This window comes from Amphibalanus amphitrite, unplaced genomic scaffold (assembly GCF_019059575.1).
Source record: "Amphibalanus amphitrite isolate SeventyFive unplaced genomic scaffold, NRLGWU_Aamphi_draft 000849F_arrow, whole genome shotgun sequence".
Taxonomy (NCBI): Eukaryota; Metazoa; Arthropoda; class Thecostraca; order Balanomorpha; family Balanidae; genus Amphibalanus; species Amphibalanus amphitrite.
Genome location: NW_024882343.1, coordinates 146,547 through 163,860, shown reverse-complemented (window position 1 = coordinate 163,860; position 17,314 = coordinate 146,547). Strand labels below are relative to the sequence as shown.

At 48.4% G+C, this 17,314-nt stretch overlaps 2 protein-coding genes across 2 annotated transcripts in view; both read left to right on the top strand.

Annotated features, from left to right (window-relative positions):
• The first annotated feature begins 21 nt into the window (after positions 1-21).
• Positions 22-6,406, top strand: LOC122367078 (glutathione S-transferase 1-like). The gene is made up of 6 exons (XM_043339860.1): positions 22-131; positions 1,872-2,029; positions 2,278-2,336; positions 2,498-2,636; positions 2,946-3,110; positions 6,052-6,406. The coding sequence occupies exons 2-6, from the start codon at positions 1,874-1,876 to the stop codon at positions 6,205-6,207; spliced, it is 675 nt and encodes a 224-aa protein (XP_043195795.1). The 5' UTR covers positions 22-131; positions 1,872-1,873; the 3' UTR covers positions 6,208-6,406.
• Positions 6,407-14,510: 8,104 nt separating this feature from the next.
• Positions 14,511-17,314, top strand: part of LOC122367074 (dual oxidase-like) — a 65,562-nt gene continuing 62,758 nt past the window's right edge. The window contains exon 1 of the mRNA XM_043339858.1: positions 14,511-14,718. Within this exon, the coding sequence (XP_043195793.1) occupies positions 14,634-14,718 (85 nt within the window). The 5' untranslated portion in view covers positions 14,511-14,633. The remainder of the gene's footprint in view (positions 14,719-17,314) is intronic.

Genomic DNA, 17,314 nt, shown 5'->3' with positions numbered 1-17,314 from the left:
TAGCCACCGCGGCTGATAACACGGCGATGATAGAACTGTGGGTACGTCTGTGAGCCGGCACAGTGCTGGTGGGACCAACGATCGACCCTTGTGGAACACCTGTCTCCCTGTAATCAGCGGCAGAGCGGCTGGTAAGGGCGGCCTGATTACTGGTGTCACACAAATGGGCGATTTGGGGTATTCGGGATCAGTGATGAAGTGTTCTGTGCCTTGGATGGAGAGGTGTAGTCACAGGGAGAGAGAGAGAGAGAGAGAGAGAGAGAGAGAGAGAGAGAGAGAGAGGGGGGGGGGGAAGGGCGAGTCACATATTGACACTGACACAGGTACTGTATGCATAGACATTAGACATATCCTGCTAGCTTCCTCGAACCAAGCTGAGCAGTGCATGATCCAACAAGCACTCTTGCAATGTTTATTGTTCAAAGATGTTTTTCATGACCTGGTGGACATGAACATGAAGGTCACCTTCCCAATAGCATATAGCATTTTCCGGGATATCGTTTCCCAGAAAGGATGCAGTGCCTGTGCAATGAGCATGGCTTTATGTAATCGCATTTATTGAGCTTGTAATAATGCAAACTGTACATTCAGTCACGACGTATTCTGACTGATAAGCTTGGATATAGTCACGGAGGCCATGACGAAAGCCTAGGCGGTACGTAAGAACTCTTAAAGTTGTGGATTTGTGTTGCATAAACATCACAATGTATTGCCTAGCTATGGAGAAACGTTTTTCATAGTGTTGCTTGGATGATATTTAGGTTTGGGTGACGTAAGCTCAATTGATAGCGTTATCAGGGCCTATCTTGTGATGCGCTAGATGCAGATAGCTCTGGTATATCTCGGATTAATATGACGGAGCAATATAATGCAAAGAGTCCTAGGTAATACTTATGTCCCGACAAAACAACAGAGCTCAAACAATGCAAGAATAAACAATCATCAAAGTTATGTGTGTTTCTATGAATGAGAGACCACCTGCAGGCTTAGGCACTGAGGCTGTTTTCATCTCGAAACGGCCAACGTGAGCAACACACCTCCAGCCTTGAGGAGCCTGGAACACGCATGTCGCACAGGATATGACTCGCAGCATGCCTCCCCTCACACCGTGGGGGGCAATTAGTTAGAGCGAGCGGCGGCAAAACCACTCGTCATGGTGATATCCTGTGTAGAATGACTGAAGCGCCTCCCAATGTCTCACTAAAGACAGCGTGGCATCCCGGCTGCCAACGGAAATGCCTCGGGAAAAGCCTTCTTGTCAAATGCCCTTAGAAGCGCTTTCATAATCACTCATCAATTTGTATTACATAATCGCATGGACGAATACGATATCCTGATTCATGCTCAGCAAACGTTCCTTGTGGTCCACTGTAATGCGATCTATGCCTCAGCCATCCGTCCATGATCCATAATCCAGTTTCCACAGGAATAAGTACCGTCTGAACACGTCATGTCGCTGAGCCTTTCCAGCCATGTTTCTTTGATTTAGGCTTGTCACTGTGGGCTCAGGACTGTAGCAACTGATTCACATCGACTGATTCTCTTCTCCGTTCGATGAATCAGATTATCTCTTCAGTATCGGTACCCCTAAGTGCAGCGGGATCCTGGTAATTGTCGTGCACTTATCTGTCTCGTCCTCTACGACAATCTATTAGATGCGGCCGATAAATGCGATCTTACACAAAAGAAGCACTCATGGTTGATTATATAGCCTCAAATATCCATATGACCATTATCATCAATCCATATAAACTACGGGAAACGATTGCCTTCATGGGAGCCTAAAGGAACGTAATTGGGCTTCGCTTCAGCACCGTCTAACAGAAACTCCTTCCCTTTTACCATCTCACTTATCGCCGTGTTTTTCTCAGCGATGGCGGACGGTTCGAAGCCTGTGGAGCTGCATTATATGCCTCTGAGCGCCCCGTGCCGGTCGGTTCTCCTACTGGCAAAGTCCATCGGACTGCAGCTAACTCCCAAACTGTGCAATGTACTGGCCGGAGATAACCGCACACAGCATTACCTGCAGGTCAGTGAGATAGGCTATGCCATGGCTAACATGTGGCAAATATGCAGTTAAATACGATGCGGCTGTTGTCGATATGTGAAGTAAATAGGGCATGAAAATAAAAATAGAACGAAGCCGAGAGATACACCATTAAATGCTTGCATTTGTGACTGTTGTATGTAAAACAGGTATCCGTCATTATTGTGTTGCTCTTAGAAATCAAAAATAATAATTAAAAGTTAACACAAATACCACATTCATTTCCGCAGATGAACCCTCAGCACACCATTCCGACGATGGATGACAACGGCTTCTACTTGTGGGAGAGGTGAGCAAGACAATGGGCTCCGTACCTTTGATATGAAGTGTTAGGTCAGCAAATTGTCGCATCGGGCTCATTATCGTAATCAACGTATGTCATGGCTTGATTGTCACGCTTTGCATGACACTTCATGGCATTCAGTATCACGTCTGAGTTGTCCGTTCCAGTCGTGCCATCCTCGGTTACCTAGCCTCCAAGTACGGTCCGGCGCACCTGTACCCGAGCGACCCCAAGGAGCGAGCCGTAGTCGACCAGAGGCTCTACTTCGACATGGGAACGCTCTACGAGCGCTTCGCCAAATGCACAGTGCGTAAGCGTCTGCCGTTTGTGAGACTTCATAGCATGATGAGTGTTTTTTAATGATAGTCCTGAATGAATTTTATGACTATGCCTCGGAAAATTAATGTAGGCATGAGTTGCTTGCGTGTTAAAGTTTTGATTTGCGGCACTTTCCTTTGAGTTTATGTGGTATTACAAGGACAAAGAGACGTTTGTTCTTTGATTCTTAACATTTTTGAGCCAGTGAAGTAAAGCTGCGCTTGTGGCTATATTTCGGCTGTAACTATCAAATTAAGAACGAAATGCCAATATAACGACTCTAACCATCACTCGTAGATCCCACTAATGTTCGGCAACCGCCCGGTGGAAGAAGACGCCATCCCCAAGCTGAACGAGGCGCTCGGCTGGCTGGAGGGCTTCTTCGGCGACAACCAGTACGTCGCCGGTCCCAAGCAGACGGTGGCAGACTTCTCCCTGGCCTCAACCATAGCCACCATCGAGGTTAGAATGATGGGAGGAGCGTTCATCTGATTCGAGAAATAAGCAATACCATTTGTTTACAGCAAGGTTTCGCTTGAAATTGAAACACAAATTACATATTTGTTTATGTCACTTAAAGGTAGTGTGCCACCTTTGAAAGATTTCCCATTTTATTTTTCCTAGGATAAGAATTGAAGCTTCTGTTTTTACCTAATATCGCAAAAAACAAAACAAAAATGGGCCTGGAATAGTGCCTTTTTCGCCTAAAAGTTTATCGGTTTTTCGATATGTATAACAACTGTAGTGGGCTGACCTGCAAACAGGCGTCGGCAACAATCGCGAATGCGGCGCACATGTGACAATAAGCAAAGGTCATTATAGAGTTACGACGTACGGGAATGAGTTATCAGCTGTCTAATCGTAGACAACACAATGTCGAGCCTTAAACTGTAAGCCTGTATTGGTATTGTTTCTTTTATTTGGCTGTCGAACATTATTTATGGTTTGAAATATGATTTTATGTAAAATAATTGATATGAAAAAGCCGTCTCTTAAAGGGACCCTCCCACCTTAACCCGCGCACCGACGGGGGTCTGCGCCAACTTAGTACCGACGGGGGGGGGGGCGGATGACCGCCCCCCCTGAGATCTCGAGAACGAAGCAAGATAGCGACAAGCGGTAAACGGCATCGGATACCCACGGTCAAGATCTATAATTTTTACTAAGGTCATTTTCAGGTCAGGTCAAAGATGACGTCACAGGGGTCGAAAAAGTCAAAATGGCGGCGCTAAATATGGAGAGAGTTTTTCTCGAATAACTTTCGAATTAGTCAAGATAGGAACAAACTAAGGGCATCATCGTGATCCTCTCGTCAATCCGCATCGAATGATATATATGTTGACCTCGAAAGGTCAAGGTCAAAGGTTGACCTCAGGTCACGTGACCTCGAGGTCATCATGTATATCATTCGATGCGTCTTGACGAGCTGAACACAATGAGACCATCCACGCGTCTGTATCTTGTTCCTGTACGGAGTTATTGGCCAAAAACCCTTGGTGACCTTTGATGACGTCACATGACCTCACAGCTGCCCAACAGCAAAACAGACCTCAAGGTAGTGAAGGTTGATCGTATATGAAGTCATGTATGGTATATGGGGCCATTCCGACCCGTTTTAGTGGTAAAAACAGGGAGTTGATTTTTCCCCCATTGACTTATAATGGGGAGGTCGCGAAATTGACCTGACCTTAGGTCACCGATATCAAAATTCCGAGATATACAAATTGTAGCTACTAATGACCTAATAACATCCTGCGACTTTCAAAGGCCTCCGACATCTACTGTAGCTCTGGCACGGTGACAAAGTTGCAAAAAAGTGACTTGAGGTTGGGTCATTCAAAGTGACCTGGTGACCTGACCTTGAAAGGTAGGAGGTTCAAACTTGCACACCATGTGTAAAATTGATAAGGGAATAGTCATACCAAATTTCGCGGCGCTACGCGCCGCGGTTTTCCCGCTATTCGCGAAAAACCTCAGGGGGGGGGGCGGATATCCGCCCCCCCCCCGTCGGTGCGCGGGTTAACATTAGATTTGAGTTGAGATAGCCAAAATGGGGTCCCTGGCTCACAATTACCGGTTTCGGCACTCACAACATCGAGAAATGCCTTAAATCGGAAATATTGAATTTCAAAATTGCAGCATTTTGATTCAGAGGGGCTAATGCTTAGGAATAGGTACCCCTCTGAATGTGTGACGTCAGCGCAAATACCTAACGATTTTTAAATGTTTGACTAAAACGTTTTGTAGCACGCGGTGGTATATGCTATTTGCGCGCAACATCTGCCGCAAACGCCGCACTTCTAAAATAAAGTCACTAGAAACAGCGAAGATCCCAAAAAAGTAAACAAAAGTAAAAGTCTAATATCTTGAAAACCGGTGAATATTTTTCGGTGAAATTTGGTAGATATTCGTTTTCGCTCTTTCTGAACCGAGCGACATCACTTTCATGCCAATTCATAAACTTTTCTGAAGGTGGGAGGGTCCCTTTAAGTTATGACCCCATTTCACCACTCGCAAGTGGCAGAAATGACAATGATCAGCTGACGCATTTTTCTTGGCCGAAGTCAGAGCGCGCGGCCCGACGCACCACCACCGCACCACAAAGTATGAGCAGAAGCCGCGCCCAAAGCCAGGGCCCCGGTAACGTGAGATAGCCGAGTCGGGGCAGCGTGCGCTGACCCAAGCCGGGGCCGCAGCTTTGGGCGCGGTCTACCGCATCCCCGCGGGCAGCCCCGGGCTATCACATGACACCAGGAGGACGCGCGGCCCCGGCTTGGGTCAGCGCACGCTGCCCCGACTCGGCTACCTCACGTTACCGGGGCCTTGGCTTTGGGCGCGGTCTACCGCACCACCTAACAGGCGTGTTCGAAACCGCAGGAGATGATGATGAACGGGTTTATCGAAACTTGATTGGATGAGCATATCGGTAATAGCGATTTCAGTGTGTGCATTTATTGTTCATAGTGATGTGAAATGTGGTTGGGGTACGACCGACAACCCGTCGGGGCGAATTTCGCACTGGGGTACTCAAAATTTGAAGAATTTAAGACGTTTCCATGAGTTTTGAAGGTATGGATAAGTTTTAAAAATCCGGTTCTCCTTATCTGGGCCATTAACTCCATACGGTCCAGGAATGCTGGCACACTACCTTTAAAGTTATTATATAGTAGGTACTAGGTATGGTCTATGGAATGTGCTTATAACTCATCCTCTTGAGCTCCCTTCCAATTCTATAGACCTCAGTATCTGCTACAGCATTTAGCGGTCCTGAACAGACATCATAGGCCATTTCTAAGCTGACATAAAACAGACCTGAACCGACGTCTAAACAGTGGCCTTACACAGACATGAGACGCCAAAGATCGGCCTGACCCGTCCGTCCTTCTCTCTCCGTCCCCGGCAGGCGTCTGAGGTGACCGACTTCATGCCGTACCCGAAGCTGCGCGCCTGGCTGGCATCCTGTAAGGCCGAGATGCCCGGCTACGCTGAGCTCAATGATGACGGTGCCAAGTCCTTCGGCGAGCTCTACAAGCAAGCCAAGGCCAAGGCGTCGGCGTGAGGGTGCCGAAAGATCGGGGGATCCAGTGAACCTTCTCAGCTGTGATGTCTACCGGCATCGACATAGTTAATAATGCATTGTGCTGGAGGGAATACTTATACACATTGCATGCATATCAATGAATATAATATATTGCACCGTTGAGTTGATATGATATGATACTGAGCATAATATAATAAACGGCCACAACCATGTGATATGTCCTTGTGAATTTTAAAGGGCACATCCAAGTGCTCCGGCTGGCTTGAAGCAATGCCAATTCTGCAATTACACGTATGCACTTTGCACTATGCACACTGCATGCATGCACAGCAAAGCAGGCAGTGCCGCCGTCTAGATATGCTTCGGGCCACACGACCGGAGCGTCATCTAACTCAGACCTTGGTGGCGCCACTGAGGGCTGAGTATCTTCAGAGGCCTCGTCCAGCGCTGAACGGTCGTTCGGAAACCCGTATGTACGAACGTAGGCGAAATTTGCACAGGACAAATGTAGCTCGCCCAAAGTCTCAAATGCAGATTAATAAACAACAAAGCAACAAAATATTACCCCAAACACATGGGTAGAGCAGTTACGTACATACTGTAACTTTGTTATACTTATACCTTTACTGTAAGTTATACCTACCCACAGGCATGCACTTAAAGTTATAGGTAATTCGTGTACATTTCTATTTATACAGGGTGGACCAAAAAGGATGGAAACATTTTAAACTCGTATAAAACATGTGTCATTGCATGCATGTGACTGGGAATGATACCAAACAAGAGTACATTTCGTGGAAATTCATAATGGCATCACTCTCATATGCTTTCTCTCGTTTTCAGTCTCTCACAGCAGATGTTCGAAGTGACCACCTTCGCGAGACAGGCACAGAGCGACCAGCCTGGCTGCTGACACGATAGCCCGCTTGTATGGCTCACACAGCCTTGCTGATCGCTCTCTTTAGTTCAGAGGCTTTCTGGACCTTCCTTGTAGACCTGGCCCTTGAGATGACCCCACAGTAAAACATCCATAGGCGTCAGGTCGGATGAGCAGGTAGGCCAGTTCCGACTGCCACCGAATGGCATCAGCCGGTCACCGAAGTGGCTTTCGATGCACTTGAGCGTTGTTTTTGCGATGTGAGGAGGCGCACCGTCTTGCTGGAACCACATAAGGTCTATGATGAGGCTGCCATGCTTCGTTTGGACTCGCTCTCAGAACTTCCTCAGCGCCGCCTGGTATGCGCTGCTGATTGACGGTCACGATGTCACCGCTCCCTTCCTCCAACCAAAGTGGACCCACGATTCATTTTCCGCTGAGGGCACACCATTTCGGTGACCTTGCTGCTGTGCAGTGACTTCTTTATCATCTCATCTCAAGGGCCAGGTCTACAAGGAAGGTCTCTGTGACCTGAAGAGAGCGATCACCAAGACTGTGTGAGCCATACCAGCGAACATGTGTCGTCGCTCTATCGCGTCAGGCACCAGACCGGCCGCTCTGTGCCTGTCTCGCGAAGGTGGTCTCTTCGAACATTTGCTGTGAGAGACTGAAAACGAGAGAAAGCAGATGAGAGTGATTCCGCTATGAATTTCCACGAAATGTACTCTTGTTTGGTATCATTCCCAGTCACATGCATGCAATAATGCATGTTTTATGCGAGTTCAATATGTTTCCATCCTTTTTGGTCCACCCTGTATTCGTTACCAACAGACTAGGTTCTTTTCGCTTGTCAGTTCGCTGTGTGTGTGTGTGTTTTTTTAAGAACTTAGCAGTTGTTGCAATGATTAATGTAACGAATTGGGTAACCGCACCTATTTTCTATTACCCCACATAGCACAATTCTCCGGGTGGCAGCACTTTTACGTTATGCGCCCATTTTGGTGGAGGATGATTTATTACACAAGTAGCACCTCTGCATGACAGGCAGTATATCATACCATTTCCCGGCGCCCGGTGTGGGACCGGGGCTGACGCAGGTGTCAGCCTGACCCCGGGTCGCTCATCAGGTCACGACGCGAGCTTGTTACGCGGCTGACCCGTGACCCGCGGCCTGGGAATCACCCACACACCGTCCGCAGCTGGTCAGGTCAAGGAAATCAATCCTCTCTCTCCGCTGGTCGCCAGCAGCCTTGCACTGCGGTTGACAGGTGCAGGCAAGAGGTTAGGATAAATCTGAGTCAATGCTGCACATCACGGTGTTCGCTTCAGCTGCTCCGATTGTTGGGAATTATAGGAAAGAGACCTCGAAAAGTTAATTAATTGACCTTACGAGACATTTTAGACCATGGCTTATCAGCGACTATTTTATACCTATAGTTTGTCTCCAGTATTTCTTAATTTATTAAAGTAGTGAGCGGACTGAGCGACGAAGATACAACGCTAAATATAGGTAGAAACGCGCCATAATAATTAAATTTCGGAGCAGGCATTCCATGTATGCATACCGGGACACTGGAGCCGCAGTCGGCAACACCCACTGCATGCTGAGGTATGTGCACGACCCTTTATGTAAATGTACCCGTTTCGTAACCTCAGCTAATCGTGAACGATTCATTACCATAATTCTTGCCGTCCTTTCGTCTGGGTAGGTACTTGGGGAGTAATTATTGCGCGTGAACGCCAGCGAACGCACCTCGGGGATTCACACCTGCAGCATTTCACTAGGAAAAGCTATTAGGACGGCGGCTAATTTTAGTTCTTATTGACGTGCAAATTGCTCAGTTTGCGTTAGTGTCGGGTCATGGGTTAGTCTGTACGTTCCTGGCTTATGCTATTTCGATCACTTATACATACATCACTTCGATCACTTATACATGTATCTGGAATATATCGTCCTTGATATAATATTCAGACATAGACATAGGCATTTATTTCACACAGAATCCGCAATCAACGGGTTTTCGGGTTTTCATCCACATGCGTTACAATTGTAAACAGTGAGATGGTGATGTGAACACAGACATAAGCATATTTTTCATACTTTTTCAGTCATAGCTCTAGTTATTGCATGAAAGAAAATGCGTTGCATCAGGTTGTCAGTTTCCTCTGATCCTTGGTTAAATGTCTATTTTTGCTGATACCGCTGCCATGCATATTCATCCCCGAATAAATACAGCAAGCTTCAACTGAAACAATCGACTTGTACATATGTGAACCAGCCTGGTGGGTGGATATTGCCAGACTTTCAACTTTAACCCTCGCACGACCAGGCCATTTCTCATAACACGAACGACCAGGGGGGGGGGGGGTTGTTACGACCCCCCCTGGCGTTTCGAAACGGAAGGTCGTAGAGCTTAGCGGAAAAAAACCAACGGATTGCTCTCAACGAGATCTCGCGATTGGTGGTATAGTTTTTGGTCCTAGGTCAACATTTGACCTACTTATGACCGGTCAAAGGTCAAATTTTCCGAAAAAATCAAATTTTTCAACTTTCCGCGACGATTGCGGCAAAACGGTGGGAGATATCGACTTGAAACCTTCACTATCGTGTTCCTTGATCAATTCTCTATCGTTTGGTATGTATTTCGTTTCCCTAGCTCTAAAAATGGCGCGTTGGGAGCGCCGGAAGTCGGCAAGGTCACAGTCGGCGGCAGAAATTCGAAAAATCAAAATTTAAATTTTTGAAATCTGATTGTATTTTTGGATTTGGGAGGTCCATTTGCTCCCTATAGAAGCTAATATTGCTGCATATTCCCATTGAGGTGACAAGAATTAGCAAAATAGTGGTTCGGGCGCTTTTCAAAAATAGTACCGGACGCTGTTCCTCTTGTGACGTCATAGCTCCGTGACCTGACCTGACCCGGTCAATTTTCTTGCACCACACGATAGCCAATGCTTGCCCCAACATGCATGGGAGGTTTCATCATGATCCATCAAACAATGTGGGTATCACCGGCAGAAAACCTAGGGATTCGGCGCACACGTTTGGTAACTGTCGGCCGGAGGCTGTACCTCTTATGACGTCATAACTCCGTGACCTGACATGACCCGATCAATTTTTTTTCGGCAAAAGATGCGCAAAGGTTGCCCCAGAGGGTATTGAAAATTTCAGCCCGCTACGACAAGCCGTTTAGCGTGCACTTCGAAAAAACCTCAGGGGGGGTTGATACAACCCCCCCCCCCTAGGCGTTCTAGGGTTAAGGATGAGGCCTTGAATCTAGGACAGGCGAATAGCTTTGGTACATCTAGTAATTAAGCAGGATATATTTGCATATTTACGATTAGTAAATGCGTGAATTACAACACATCTCAATGAATTCTCTCTCCAGTCCCTTCCCCTTCTCACTCTCTCGCTCTCCCTCTCTCTCTCTCTCTCTCTCTCTCTCTCTCTCTCTCTCTCTCCCCTATCTTCATCTCCTCTTTCTCCTCTCTTACCTCTTTCTCGCTTCCCACTCGCTGAACATATTTCTTCACCATCGAATTTTCATTCTCCCTTTCACGGTAGGGGAGAGTGGGGTGGGTTGTATCAGTTTTTACTCCCAGGCCCATAACCTCGTAACTATCCGTGATAAACTCATTATTTCCATACTATCTCCTTCCTTGATTCTTCTGCTTTTTTGTGCAAAGTAACTTTTCCGCTACCTCTAACAGTTTTTCTTCTACGGTCTGCCGAATAGAGCAATGTTTTTGATACAACTTGCCCCATGGCTTGGGTGAGTTGTATCACATGGTGGGGTAATTTGTATCACTAGGTATTTCACGTTTCAGGGAGTGCGCTTGCTACTGGTTTTGAACATAACAACAACATTAAATGGGGTTAATACAATATATATGCTCAAAGGCTTCACTTTAATAGACCAAACTTAGGTCAATGCAATCCGAACGAAACATCGAAACGAACGAAACATCAACAGACTAGATGCAAAAGTGGCCCGTTAAGAGCAAAGAAGCCAACACACTGTGCCGAAATGGAACGAGTATTGACTAGCTACCCACAAACGCGAGACAGGGCTTAGCTTTCGCGATCAAAAGCAACATACCCATACATACACACATGTTACAACATACCCCACCCGGCTCTGATACAACATGTACCTCGCCGCCATCTTAGAAAAAACATCCTCGTGCTCAAAAACAACGGACAGCTGGAGAAATCCATTTTCACTCACGCAGCCTTAGAACCTACCCTCACCACCGCTACGGAGATCTTTCAAATTCGTGCACATCTAAATGCTCAAAACACACATTTTCTTGCAACTCATTTTTTTAGAATGACATTAAAAAAACATAAAATCGGCTCTCACCTCGAGACACGTCCACCCAGCCACACGACAGAACAGGGAAAGATGGCGCCCGGAAAACCTCGTCGGCTGGTCGTGACACGAGCGCTATCTATTGGATAAGTTTGGCACAATTCCCCCTGATACAACTTGGACATGATACAACTCTCCCCGCTCTCCCCTACCTCCGCCTTTGAGTTTTCACCATCGTTTGCTTACCTTTCTCGGTTACCGCTATTGTCATGCCACCTTCTGACCTGACTGACTCTCCATGACATCCTAGCCGAACTCTCCCCTGTCCTATCACGCCTCCATAGCCCATACCAACTAGAGACGGGTTGTAGCCCACTCGGCACTCTGCCTTTCATAAATTCGGGGAACACTCCACCCTCCGCGCTGAATATCGGCGAGCTTTCATCGTAAACTTGGCTCATTTGCAACACGAAATGGGGATTCGCGGTACCTACCTTGCATCTCTTCCTGCGCACTGCGCAGTCTTGTGACGTAATTCTATGCAAGATGGCATACGGTTTGGCGCTGGATGGCACAGTTTCAGTCCTTAACAGAGGTGTCGGTACCTACAGTTTCGGCGCAAAGTGGCACAGTTCCGCACCGGACCATAATTTCACACGGCTGTCCTGTCTCGTCCATCAGAAAAGTGCGTAATTCGCGCGACCACCGGCCTCGGCTGGCCACCGCAGCGGTGCCGCCGTGGCCGTCATTCCCAGGAAATTAGCCATTGGTGACGTCACTGGACCAAAGTGGGGTCGCCCCAGGCTCCTCCCAGCGTGGACAATTCGCTGACCGATGGTGGTCCGTAACTACGGCTCCCCACAACAGAATGCTGCCGGTCACTCAAATTGAGCAGGCGTGGCCGCCGGTCGAAAATTACGACATCCGTCAAACAAAAACTATTATAGCGACTGTGTCGTTTTTTTAGGACCGACAGCGTGCGGTCGAGGTCACAGGGCGGTGGACATCGGCCGTGTCCGTGAGGTGGGTTGTTATCGACTGATCCCTGTTTGGACATGGTAGGATATCGACTGCTCCCTGGTGAACAAAAGATAGGGCAAATAAAACATAATTCATTCAGTTATTTCTACTAGTAGGTACATTTATATTTTAATGGATGTAGATATGGAATGAAATGTCAAATGAGAACATTGATTTTTGATTTTGACGGTGCTGATTTCTTAATTAAATTAAACGTTAAACATTACTATAAAATTGAAGAATTTTATACCACTAAAGCAGGAAGCGGCCTGACCCTAACGTGATCCCAAAGGTATTAGGATATCTGACGCCTGTAAGAGCAAGAGATTATCATCATGCCTTGTGCAATGCCTACCTTCCATTATATAACGGTCGCTACTCGTTATATAATGCGGCCATTACAAATGTAAAGGAAGGATAGCTTATTGAGAGTACGCGTATATAGGTATCAACCAAGTTTGATAAACATAACATTTCTGGTCCAAAGGTGGCTCCAGTTAGATATCCGGGAAAACATTGCAGATGAAATCCTGAATCCGCTGTGGCAAAGTCCCCCGGGTGACCGAGAGCCATGCCTTGGTGCCGCTGCCATTAGTTCGTTTGGATTGGTCCCCTTCAGAACAACTGAACTAACTGTCTCTCTTTATCCCAACATACTATGACCCTTTATTGACCCTTCAAGAAACAACTAGCTTAACCGAACATGGAGTACTAACTATTCAAAGAACATATTTGGATTATCGAAACTGAGCCCATGTGCCGACATGAAACGTTATGCTTTATCGCTGTCTACCGCGGTAAAACGGTTGTGCGCTTGCCACCCAAGTAAGCATGAGTTTTGTTCTGATACCGGTTGGCGGCGGAAGGAAATATTGTTTTCGTTGCATGCCTTCTGTGGGGAAAAATGGACAGTCATGGTGTTTATCCCTGTATGATAATGCCATCAACCTTCCTCGAGATAAATACGACAGTTTGCCAGCGAGACAAATATGTGCTCCCGCATCAACTGATGTAGCCAAACAAATTGTCATTGTGATAATAATTGACGCAAATTATTATTTAAAGATATAGGAAACTGTTCTTGTAACCTTTAAGCATTAAATCCATATTGCGTCTTGCGTCAGGTTGAATGCTTAGCCATGACACTCCACATTAAATTTATATGCGAAGTCAGTACTGGACTGGACGGCCATTTTTTCAGTGCTATACATCAAATTTAGCCCATGATTAATGCTATTTATAGTCCGCTGATGACCACTATCGTGTTACAGGCACGCTATTTCGGTCACCGCATAAAGGGTCCTCGTTCCCACCTTATTAGCCCACAGCGTCGTAACTTGGCTAACAGGCTGCATAAAAATTAGCATAGGCCACAAGGAAACATTCCTCCTATCACTGATGTGAATTTCCTGAAAATGCAGCTTTATCACTTCCGTTCAGTTATGAATGAGAGCTATCAGCAAGAACAAATGACTATATCAGGCATCATGTTTGCAATTGCTCATGTCAACTGTTGGAGACGTTTTGAGACTATGGCTGCTGTGCAATTCATCATAATTTGTCAAATCGTCTTCCCAATATTCGTGAAAAGATGTTTTTACTCAGAAGAAAGGTTCCAGAAGACAAGACAGATAAAACTGATATCAGGAGACTACAAATAAGAACAAAAAGGGAGCACCAGCGAACAGAAAATAATTGGGAAGGGTATACGACATGAACAGGAAGAAACGCACGAGGGCAGAGAGCGAGACAATGGTCAGGTCGCTGGTCAATTGGGCACATTGGCAGGCAGGGTGATATGTCAAGTGAGAGACAGTTTAGACGGGGGGGCTAGCCATGCTGGGACGGGCTCAGCCCCCTCGTCTCGGCACGTGTTCTGACGGGGGGTCAGACATGTCAAACGATTGATAACATGCATCAGCGTGCAGCCGGACAGTGATCTATACCGGCCGCCCGGCGTTCCAGCACGCGGTCGACACGCGCTGTGACACGGTGTCGCCGGCCGGGCCGGGACCGACACCGGTCCGTCGGTCCGGTCCGATCCGATTGGTCCGGTGCGGCGGCGCGCGCGACTCCCCGGCGCGGTGCGGGGGCGGCGGCGGCCGCCGCTCAGTTGTCTGCGCGCCGCCGCCGTGGCTGCGTCTCGCTGCGCGCCGATGAGTGCCGGTGTCTGCCGTTGACAGCTCGTTAGACCAGACCGTGTTCTGCCGTCCGTGATCACTCCAACATCCACCATGACGTCGGGCCGGTCGGCCGCGCGCCGGCTGTCGCTGCCGCTGCTGCTGCTCGCCCTGGGTCTTTGGACAGCGCCCGGTACAGGTGAGCTCCGAGCCCTCGCCCCGCGCTCCCAGCACGTGCGCCGGCCGCTCCGACCGGGAGAAACTGTCAGTCGGACCGCGAACGCCGCCGCCGCCGTGCCGCGAGAAAGCTAGCCCACTCTCCAGGCCAGCTCAGCGACAAACTCGTCAGTTGGCTCGTCCGACATTCACCTCACTTATCATTTAGCTCGCCCACCTGTATGTAAGCTCACCTGTCATTTAACTCGCCGACATTTAGCTCGTCGTCAGTTAGCTCGCTTCAGGTCATTCGTCCGTTCGCTTACCCGTCAGTTTGTTCATCAGTTATAGCTCTCTCCGCCATTCAGCTCGCTATCCGTTCGTCAGTAGCTCACCTGTTTGTCAGGTTGGCGTTCAATCCAGCTCCTCCCGCCCTTCCGTATTCTGGCTGGCTTTTTGCCGGTCTGGGCGTATCTGCTGCGCGCGGCCGCCGGACGGCCGTGACTGCCGTGCACATGCGTGTGCAGAGGCGCACAGAACAGTTGTACGACCTTAGGCGGCGGGGTAAAAAGCCGCCGCGGTGTGCGATCCGCTGCGGACGCAGCTGAGACGGTGGGACCCGGCGCTCGGACTGGGTAACGGAACCGGACCGCAGAGGCGACGGTGCCCGGGGTGGTCGGGCGGTCAGTCGCGACTGATGCAAGCGGATGTGACCGCAGTGGTGACGGCAGAGATTTCCGCACTCGTTTGAGAAAGCTGGCCGAGGCAGCGGATACGAATTGCAGTTGAATTGTAGCTGTGGGCTTTATGCTGTGGAGGCTTATCGAACTGCATTACTCGACAGCAAACTGTAGAATGTGCCACACAGTGCCTTTTTATAACGCGACACAATTGTTATTTATAATTTTAGATACCTACTTTTTAGCAGCATAAATGGTTGTTCAGCTCAGTTGTCACTGAGGCCAGTCTAGCCAGCTTTGACGTAACATCTTGGCACAAACTGGTTATGGGCTGAAATCCACACAAATGCCAGCGTCCCGGGATACATGTCTGACCTCCAAAAAAGAGGCAGCTCTAATCCGGAGGCGCACCATAAACCCGTCGCTTCAGTCACCTCAGAGTGGCAGGTTTTGTGGTGTCTGTCACGCCCGGGGCAGTCCCGGTGTTTTCCGCGAGAACCCATCAGAGAAGAACGTGAGGTGTAGGTTTGGCCGAGATGATTCGATTAGCATAAGGGTCGACTCCGGTGTTTCCCCGCGTCGATCTCTGTCTCTCTCGTGTGGTCCCGTGCCCATTCTGTGCCCGTTCCGTGCTCGCTCCGTGCCCGTTCCGTGCCGAGCCTTCCCACGTTGATTACCGTGGGTCCGCCGGGGGCCGGCTGTTAAATGTCGGCTCCGATGGCGGGGTATGCTGTGATGATGAAGTCCAGGTGGTCCGCTGACGTGGCCACCCGACTTCCATCCCCTCAGCTTAGCGGTTCTTCACGACCGCACACAGACATACACATGCACGCGGCGGGGTGCGTCAACACCCAGCAGGAGGGCAAACAGAGGAGAAAAACGGCACGGAATGCCGCCCGCTCAGCCATAGTTACCGTCAGATAAGATCAAACTGCAGGTAAAGCCTGAAGATAAGGCGAGTGGAGTTGCGTGTTGCCTTCCTTCTTGTCCGCAAAGTCCGTTAGTGCCAAGCTATGGCGGCGGCCTGTTTTACCTTCCAGTTTGCAATTACTTTTATGGCCGCTTTCACGCCTCGAGCTCTCAAGTTTCATTTTCTCATCGCCGTGGATCGTTTCAAAACGGTACGCTGCGCCTGAGAGGTCGTCAAAGAAGTCGCCACTTACGCTTCACCAAAGCTCACTTTTAAACAAGTGCTTATGCTGTAACGCACGTCAGTAGAAATATATAGAAAACAACGACAATCGAAATGCACCAACTAGGTCACCAGTGACAGCGTGCTTGGTAAATGTGTTCTCAAAGAGCATTTGTCATAGCCACCATGAATTTTCGGTTCCTAAGCGCAGCATGACCCTTGGAGTGGTCCCATATCCATTGTCCAACGTTCATGTTATGCAACGACCAATGTGTTGAAGCTCTGCCAATATTTTTACGACCGCCCGCTGACATCTTACCGATAGGGCCGAGTATCAATGGCAGTAATTACAGTCTATGAATCGGTGATTGGGATGCAGTTAATTAGAAGGGCGGCCTTGCTCGGCTCAAACGCTGATTTGCCCTAACTGCAGACCGACATAACTGCACTTGATGAGCAGCGAAATTAAAAGCTTCGTGCATATGATGACCGTATTGATTATGAAGAACATTTCATTGTTCCACCAGGGCACAAGCATTGAATTTTAATAGCTTTGAACAAGCTTGGCTCGTATCTGGGCCGGAGGGGCCGACGCAGGACGGCCTCCGATCCATCGTTCTGTCAAATCACATCATCTCGGCTCCGCATGTCGTCCATTAGGAACAATAGAGCACCGTCATGCCTTCTGCGTAGCATATTCCAGATAGTATCTCCGGAGAGGGTATCGTACCCCGGGCCAGATTGAACTGTCAGTCACCGGCGCTTCTGTTCACCCCGGGCGGCCGCTCCGGTGACCTGCATCAGCCGCCATGAAAGTGAAACCTCAC

Excerpts from the sequence above, each read along its gene's own strand:
- LOC122367078 (XM_043339860.1), top strand. The coding sequence starts at position 1,874 with ATGGCGGACGGTTCGAAGCCTGTGGAGCTGCATTATATGCCTCTGAGC. Across the intron at positions 2,337-2,497 it reads GGCTTCTACTTGTGGGAGAG|TCGTGCCATCCTCGGTTACC; the intron begins GTGAGCAAGACA and ends TGTCCGTTCCAG. Across the intron at positions 3,111-6,051 it reads CAACCATAGCCACCATCGAG|GCGTCTGAGGTGACCGACTT; the intron begins GTTAGAATGATG and ends CGTCCCCGGCAG.